The sequence below is a fragment of the Pezoporus flaviventris genome, unplaced genomic scaffold (genome assembly GCF_033815535.1).
Source record: "Pezoporus flaviventris isolate CSIRO_AGI_PZ_B2104156 unplaced genomic scaffold, CSIRO_AGI_Pfla_v1 ptg000029l, whole genome shotgun sequence".
Lineage (NCBI taxonomy): Eukaryota > Metazoa > Chordata > Aves > Psittaciformes > Psittacidae > Pezoporus > Pezoporus flaviventris.
In genome coordinates this window covers 18,300,712-18,309,014 of record NW_026892577.1, presented here as the reverse complement: position 1 = coordinate 18,309,014, position 8,303 = coordinate 18,300,712, and the positions used below count along the sequence as shown (strand labels likewise).

General features: G+C 49.6%; 1 protein-coding gene across 1 annotated transcript; it reads right to left on the bottom strand.

The window, feature by feature from the left end:
* Nucleotides 1–1,493: 1,493 nt before the first annotated feature.
* Nucleotides 1,494–4,655, bottom strand: LOC133272404 (zona pellucida sperm-binding protein 4-like). Its single transcript, XM_061459566.1, has 8 exons — nucleotides 4,417–4,655; nucleotides 3,944–4,065; nucleotides 3,763–3,865; nucleotides 3,067–3,222; nucleotides 2,503–2,690; nucleotides 2,223–2,320; nucleotides 1,755–1,885; nucleotides 1,494–1,546 (listed from the first exon to the last, which is right to left on the bottom strand). The coding sequence occupies exons 1-8, from the start codon at nucleotides 4,613–4,615 to the stop codon at nucleotides 1,494–1,496; spliced, it is 1,050 nt and encodes a 349-aa protein (XP_061315550.1). The 5' UTR covers nucleotides 4,616–4,655.
* Nucleotides 4,656–8,303: the final 3,648 nt, after the last annotated feature.

Sequence of the window (8,303 nt, the reverse complement as noted above, 5' to 3'; positions counted from 1 at the left end):
TGATGTCATCTACCTGGACTTGTGCAAAGCATTTGACACTGTCCCACACGACATCCTTGTCTCTAAATTGGAGAGACATCAATTTGATGGATGGACCACTCAGTGGATAAAGAACTGGCTGGATGGGCACACATAAAGAGTTGTGGTCAATGGCTCAATGTCTGGCTGGAGACCAGTAACGAGTGGTGTCCCGCAGGGATCAGTGTTGGGACTGGTCTTGTTTAACATCTTTATTGCTCACATGGACAGTGGGATTAGAGTGCGCCCTCAGCAAGTTTGCCGATGACACCAAGCTCTGTGGTTTGGTTGATACGCTGGAGGGAAGGAATGCCATCCAGAGGGACCTTGATGTGCTTGTGAGGTGGGCTGATGCCAACTTCATGAAGTTTAACCATGACAAGTGCAAGGTCCTACAGCTGGGTCGGAGCAATCCCAGGCACAGCTACAGGTTGGGCAGAGAAGAGATTCAGAGCAGCCCTGTGGAGAAGGACTTTGGGGTGTTCGTCAATGAGAAAACGAACATGGGCCGGCAGCGTGCACTTCCAGCCCAGAAAGCCGACCATATCCTGCATCTATCTGTCTATAGAGTGCTTCATCCACAGATTCCTCTTGATCAGATGGTCTGTAACAGATCCCCACAGTAATGTCCCCTATAGCTGCTCTCCCTTTAAGCCTCACCCACAAGCACTCTCACTGCTCACCTGTCCCCAGACAGTTCCATACTCTCCAGCCTGTCCCTAACATAAAGGGCAACTCCTCCTCCCTGCCTGCCAGTTCTGTCTTTTCTAAAGAGCCTGTAACCTTCCATTCCAACACTCCAGTCATAGGAGCCATCCCACCATGTTTCTGTGATGCCTGTTATATCATACCCCCCCCAGACATGCACACATCTCTAATTCCTCTTGTTTGTTCCCCATGTTATGGGCATTTGTATAGAGGCATCTGAGCCGAGCTCCAACTGAAGCTGGCTCATTGGCTGGAGCGGCTGGGATATCTCTACATTGTTCCGAGCAGTTATTATAGGTGCTGGCAACTGATTCGGTGTGTTGGGATGGAATGATGCCCCCTCCCCCAACACATCTAGTTTAAAGCCTCCTTGACCAGTCTGGCAAGCCTCCTACCAAAACTGCTCTTTCCCTTCTTCATCAGAGCAGCTCCACCAGCCCCCACTAGACCCGGCCTCCAAGCTTGGGTCCTGTGTTCAGGACACCCAAATCCCTGACTATGACACCACCCTTTTAACCAGTTATTAACCTGGCTAATCCGAACTGCCGCGCTCCCTGGGCAGGTATTTACCCAGTCAGGGTTGGTGCCACTGCCTCAGGCTCCGCCCCCTGTGAGTCAGCTGTTAGGGTCAGCTGAGCTGCCGGCTCCCGGGCAGGTCCTGTCGAGGACTTGAGGCTCCCTCGGTGGCTCTTGTGGCTCTGAATTGAGGCTCGTGGACACTGATCTCCCCCCGGCTCCGGTGTTGAAGGTGTCCTCTCTCAAGCTATTCACCTCATCAATTGATAGTCACTGTCAGCATCATAGGAAGTATAGCTTCCATCTGGGATAGAAGAAAACCAACAGCCATTTTAGAGCAGGAACAAACAGAAAGAGAGCCCGAGAGCATCCTTTATAGCCATGGCAATAAGTTCCCACCAAGGCAGGGAAGAAGCAGTGCTGGATTGACCCATCAAATACTCCTTTAATTCTCAGCAGAGATCAGAGCTCTGCACCAGGACGCTCGAACAAGTCCTGCAAATCTATCCTACCTGAGGCAACACGCAGCTCCAAGGACAGAGGACCTGGCTGGGACACAGCAAGGAGTGGTGGCAATGTGAAGACTTGAACACTCAAGGGAATGAAGCTCCCAATGGTGGAGTAACTACAGCGGACATGTAACCTGGTAGGACAGGAAAGCCCCAAATGAATCGGATAAAGGTCACTCTGATATCTCCTTTCTCCAAGATGACAAAGAAATAGTTGCTTTAATTAGTCATGTCCCCAGTCTTTCATCCCACATTTCCTTTTAACGCATACTGTGAATTCTTTTCAGAGTTCAGATTTGAGCCTGTGCAGCTTCACTGATCAGCATCAGCTTTATTCTTGCCAACTAGAGACATACCAGACCTTAGCCTACTCTATTGCCCTGTTGTGAATTCAGAGCTAAAGACAAGATGAAGTTTCTCTGGTGACACTGAACACAGCGGCATTCAGCAATACAAGCCCCAGAGTATTACCTGAAAGTGCTATCCCTAGTGACAGAGCCAAGCCTCCCGGTCTTCACATCCCTGGATGCCACCAACACATTCTCATATATGACCTGGTCTCCAGTCACCTGGAAGGACAGACCCGGCACTGTCACTGCAGTAAAGTCAAGCTGGATTAAGGCTGGGCTGAAGAACAGCATTTGGCCTCCGGAAGTCTACAAGGTGCCCACTAAGTAGCTAAAGCCACACCAGGCTATTCCAGGTCTGCAAGCTCCTGCTATTCTAGCCTGGTGAGGGCCGTAGCTCTTACCTGAAAAGTGGTGCCACAGGCAGGGAGCGGGAAGTGGTACACAACAAATGCATTGTTTTTCACAACAGGCACACAGCCAGTACTGTGTCCACTGGCCAGTTGCACAGAGTTCAGGATAACAGGTGGCAGGGTCGCATCCCGAGAGACAGCAATGGAAAAATGGCCATCTGGTGTGCAACGAGCCGTCACTGGAGGAAAAGATACAACCAGTCTTGAGCTCAGGGAGAAGTGGGATGGAAAGGAGGCTCAAACATCACAGCAAGGACAAGGCCAGCAAGTCCTGCAGGTTCTCCTGCCTGTCACCCCCAAAGCAAGTGCAAAGTACAGCCAGACAAGCTTAACCAGCTCCAAGACTAACACCAAACCTGGCCATAAGCCAGGCTATGTTGCAATACACATGAAAGAGCTGGGTGCTTCAATAGGACAGAGTATTCTTGACAGCCAAAAACATAGCCCTAAGCCACCTGCAGAACCGGTACACACTAATCCTGCTCTGCCAGGGAAGTGAGGAATCCCAGTCTGCAGCTCCTCCAGGAAGAGGGGAGAGCAGTTGTTCACACTTACCTGTGTTACCAAAGTAACAAGGCATCACCCTATCCCTAGGGTCATAGCAGCAGCCTCGCACTTCACAGTCTCCTTGGCTGACAGGCGAGGAGGCACACAGCAGTCGGTCTTGGCTGAGTACAGCAGAGCAGACACTGCTGCTTGGAGCATCCAGGGCTGGAAGAAACAGCAGGAGTTTGTAGCTATAAAGCTCAGGAGTGAGGGACAAAGTCACAGAGGACACTGGAGGAAGGTATCATGGTGATGCAGCATACAAGTCAAAGGAAGCTGGACTCTGGTGAGGATCAAACACATGCCTGGAGCTGGCATGGAAGCCTGCTCAGAAAAGGCCTGTATTTCCCTGGGGCCTTGTCAAGGAGACTGCGCTGCATGGTATCTGCCAAGGTAAAGTGCTCCGGTAGATAGGAAAATCATTGTATCTAGTCTCTGGCTCAATCCCTGAGTTTACAGGGACTTACACTCAAACCGGGGCTAGGAAACACAAGGCACATTCAGCTGCTAGGCTGGCAAAGGAGGAACAAGTCCCCAGCAAGCTAGGGGCTCCTGCATCTAAACCATTCTCCAGGGAGTCTCTTCTGCCCAACAGCAAGTCCCCTTTCCCAACCCACTAACTGACTAGGAACATCCATCTGAAAGGAAGGGTACCCACTGACACAGATACAAGCAGAGTTTCCCAAGGGGCTGCCAGAATCTTACCAGGAAGGTCCACAGGGCACCTGAGCAGCTTCTCTTCATGAAGAACTTTTTGTCCAGCAGCATCAGTTTCTTCAAGCCCGACCAGCATGAGATAATGGCCATCCTGCAGGAGAGCCACACCAGTCAGGGCAGCCAGAGCAGCAGCAGTCACAGTGCCAGCAGAACTCCTGAGGTTGCTTACCCATTCAAAGACATAACAGCCAGTATAGGAGACCATTACTGTCCGGGAGCCATCTGAAGTCCCAAATACCAAGAGCCCACACTCCGAGTCATTCTGCAAAGCATGTGCCTTCCCCTCAATATCTAGGGAGAGAGACGACAGCAGCAGAGGCTTCAGCATCCTACATTGAATATAGAGTTCACTACAATCCTATTTTTCCATAGGCAATAAAACCCTAGCCAGTACTGGGGTCTGAACCAGCAGAGGCCCTTGGGAAAGCCCAGCAGCCAAGACTGGCTAGAGCCAAGCATAGCACTCCACCACAACCCTTGACTGGTGGGTCACCCAACAGCCCCCTGGCTACACGAGATACATTGAAGCTGCTGGGCAACACTTCACATTAAAACCTTCCTCCTTCTCCTCATTCCAGGCATACCTGTGCACTGTACAAAGACACAGCAGCAAGAAAGCCTCCTGACAGAATCCTCACTTACCCCAAGCAGTCAACATAAAGGTAGCATTCCCTTCCCAGCCTGGAGATAAGGTGAGCTGCATGCTTTCTTGACCACAAGCCAGCAGACTGGGATCAGAAAAACCACCACCCTGAGCTCCCATAACCAAAGCCAGGAGACCAAGAAACCCCAAGAAGAGCATAGCTCCAAATGCAGTCCTAGACTGTCCTACAACACCCATCCTGCTCTCTTGCTAAGGGCCACAAAGCAGCTGCTCTTAGCCTAGCCCTTTTATATCTTGGAGCCAGCTGGGATCAGAAATCCATTGAGTGTCCAGGTGGACCCAGACCAACAATTTAACACCTTCCATTGCCCTCACCTGGCTCTGAGCCCACCACAGTCTGTTTGCACCCTTTGAAGAAAACCACAGGGCAGGAACTGAGCTTGTGTCAGGAGCCGTATCTGTCTTCGCCTCACTAAGCTAAGAGAAGCTCCTCTGTGCCATTTGCTGTAGAGCTCCAGGAGGATCTTCAAACCCTGTTTTCTGACCCTGAGTTCTTCCCACCACTGGTTCATCCAGGATATCTGCCTGCTTGCCCCTGTGTAGCCTGCTGCTGCTCTAAGTGCTCATTACATCGCATTAGTGCAAGAAGCTGAATGACAATGCTCTTTTGCTCTTTTAAAGGTGCCACTGCTTCAAACGCCGACACAGGGTGCTCACATATAAACACAGAAACAGCCCTCCATGTGAAATCTGTGGAAAACCACGATGCTCAGGAGACTTTGCACACCTAAAAGGAGGTGACTCCCGTTAAGCACTCCTGCCTGTGGACTACACCTGCATTTGTAGTGTGGTTGTATGGGGTAGCAGCAGGACTCTTCCAGGCCTGGCTGCAAGGTGCCAGGGCCATCCGCTGTGTGGAACCCTCACAAGCTGGCAGGAGGAGCCCTGATGGGCCTGAAATACAGACAATGGGAGCCTCCGTGACCCCAGAGAAAGCCCTTCCTGCCAACAGCCACTGCCTGCAGTAACTGCAATGTGTCTCATGTGGAGCCTTCTCCCATGCCACACATCAGGCTACAGCAACCACACAGAGTAAAAGCCTTATTGTCCATCTTCCATACAGATGTTTCTGCATTCATGCAATGGAGGTGTGCATGTCTTTACATTGTTGTAGGGGTGATGCACACATACTTTGTGCATGCTTTTTTATGCCCTACTTTTTGCAGTGGGAGCACTGGCCTAGCCTGTGCCACCATGTTCTTTTGTAATCTGCTTATTCCTTTGGGGCTAGATCATCACACACTTCCCAGAAGAGTGTGTGGGTTAGGTGAGTAGGATGTCTAATCTTGACCCGTAATAATGTACTCCCATTGCTATCCAACCACACTTCTGCTCTCAGCAGACCCTCTTGCTCCTTGATGTTTGCACAGCACCACGCAGCAGGCAGCATGATTGCCTCTCCAGCCAGCCCTCATCAGCAGGCACGGGTAGTAACTGAGTCTAAGGGAAGTGCTTCCTCTGCTCTCCCACCTTAGCCTACAGCCCATCTTTCCTCTACAGCTCTACAGGATGCCGTGATCCCATCTAGGTGAAGAACATTCCTGTGCCTACCGTGGACACCGCTTATTTCACGCACCAACCAGAAAGGCTGTTCCACAAGGAACAAGACCTTTTCAGCTGCTCGGCACCGCAGAGGCTGGTACACATGGATCTCAAAAGGCTGCCTGTAGGGCTGCTGTTTGAGCAGTGCTCATGAACCAGATGTGCTCCTGCCTGTGCCCTGCCAAGGCACTGACCAGCCACGGTGGAGAGGCACCTAGGAAAAACGTTTGGACTTTGTCAGGGAGGGAAACTTCACCTCTGTACAAGCTGAGCATTGTTCCAAGTCATCCTGCCTCATCTCAGAGCTACTGTATGACTGCTGAATGCTTCATTTGACTGCAACACTTGCTGATAATTGGGTTAACTATAACAAATAAACAAAGTACTTTGGAGCTATTTCATTACACTTTAACACATCAATACTTTGCTTATGCTGACAGGATAAAACGCCTACACATACTTAAAGAGCAACTCTGTGAATCAACACTGGGAGTGCTGTAGATCCACCAAGCAATATCTGTGCTAAACCCACTTTCAAGTAAGCACCCTTTCCTAATTTCTACACACACATTTGAAAGCCATGTTGGGTGATGTAGAGACGGGAGGCAAGTGAAATGAACCTGAAATTCACGGAAATTAAATGCTTTGTTTGGAAGTTGTTATAGGAAGTGGAAAGCAACCTGGCTGAGAGGAAACAGGCAGGTCTCTCCAATCTCTTCCTCATGTATTTGATAGCTCCCACACGATGTAACGGCCCAGCTGTAAGCACCAATTTAGCTAGCACCCAAGACCACCACAAACGGGACATGCAGAGGAGGAAGGTAGGTGAAGCAAGCATCTCTTCAGGCCACTCGTCTTCAGCTGATCATGACTCCAGCAAGCTAATATTGCCCTGGGATGTCCACCAGGAAAATCATCTCCTCCTAATGATTTTGAGCCTGGGAAACTGGGCAGACAGGGTGGCAGTAGGAATTGCGCTGGCTCGAGAGACCTATTGGAAGGAAACTTGGTATTGAACACCACCATCAAGAAGTGTTGGGAAAAGGAACTGAAAATGCCCCGTGTGTTGAAGGACAGCCTCCGACAAGATCACTGTGTGTCTGGCCCCTACATGGTATGGGTAGTGTCCACGTATGGTACAAAATGGAAGTGCATGAAAGAGTGATTCAGCCAAAATAATCCTCCACAGAAGCTGAACTGCATTTGCAGACAACAGGGATGTCTGCACTAAGCATTCCAGGTACAAGGGTTCTGGCAGACGTGGCGTCTCACAGTGCCACCTTCTGAACCGAGGTCCAAAATGAGAAGGCACAGGCAGCAAGCCTGAGGAGATTCTACACAGTGATGGCAGGTTTTTCTCAAGCTTGTGCTTTATTAAAAAAGAGGCAAAGCTACAAAACTGGTAGCCTTATTTCTTTGAAGACCCTTACTACGTGCTTCCAATGAACTTAGAACAAAAGTTCCTGGGGAAGATGGAGAGGGGAGGATTTCAACCTTACCTTCCTGGACTTTTACATGGATGGAGAGGACAGACCAACCCTTCCTACTCTTAGTGTCTGCAAACAGAAGTGAGTACTCAGAAAACCCTTGGGCACTACCGTGACATGAAATGGTCCATGCTTTCCCACAGTGAAAGATTTGAGTGACTAGTTTTATGGGTTTCCCCCCCACCCCCTTGTAAATCCCCCAGAGTGTCTGCAGGGTGGTAGGAATGTTTGGAATATAATGATTTTATCCTGATAAAAATGAGAAATTTTGAAAGTATTCCTTGTTCCAGAGCTTTTGTCCAAAGTATGTTGCAAACTGCGAGACAGAGCTGAGAAGTGACCCCTTGTCACTTTTCAGGAAAGAGGGAACTTTACAGAGAACATGGTAAGCTCATGAACTCTATCAGCAGAGGTACCTCATGTAGCAGTGCAAACTCCCATGAACTCCACTTTCACCAGATCAAAGGCCGTAGAACTACATGAACTTCCATGACCTTCTCTGGAAACGTCTGAGCTGATGCAGGAGTTTAGGCCAGCCCAGCAACCAGCCCAAACTTGTTGGCTATTCAGATTTTCCACTGAGGTAACAAATATGGATCTTTAAGAAGTAAAATGAGATTTTAAAACACCAACTAGCAAATTATTGTGCCTGTGAGAGAGAGCAAGGATGACTTAAGGATGACATAAGGATGAACAAGGATGACATACAGAAGCCACAAACTTTTGCAAGGGATCACAGAATCATAGCATGGCTTGGTTTGGAAGGGACCATAAAGCTCATCTAGTTCCAACCCTCTGCCATGGGCAGAGACTTTCCATTAGACCAGGTTGCTCAA

Excerpts from the sequence above, each read along its gene's own strand:
- LOC133272404 (XM_061459566.1), bottom strand. The coding sequence starts at position 4,615 with ATGGGTGTTGTAGGACAGTCTAGGACTGCATTTGGAGCTATGCTCTTC. Across the intron at positions 3,223-3,762 it reads GTGCCCTGTGGACCTTCCTG|CCCTGGATGCTCCAAGCAGC; the intron begins GTAAGATTCTGG and ends TGTTTCTTCCAG. Across the intron at positions 2,691-3,066 it reads TTGTTACTTTGGTAACACAG|TGACGGCTCGTTGCACACCA; the intron begins GTAAGTGTGAAC and ends CTTTTCCTCCAG.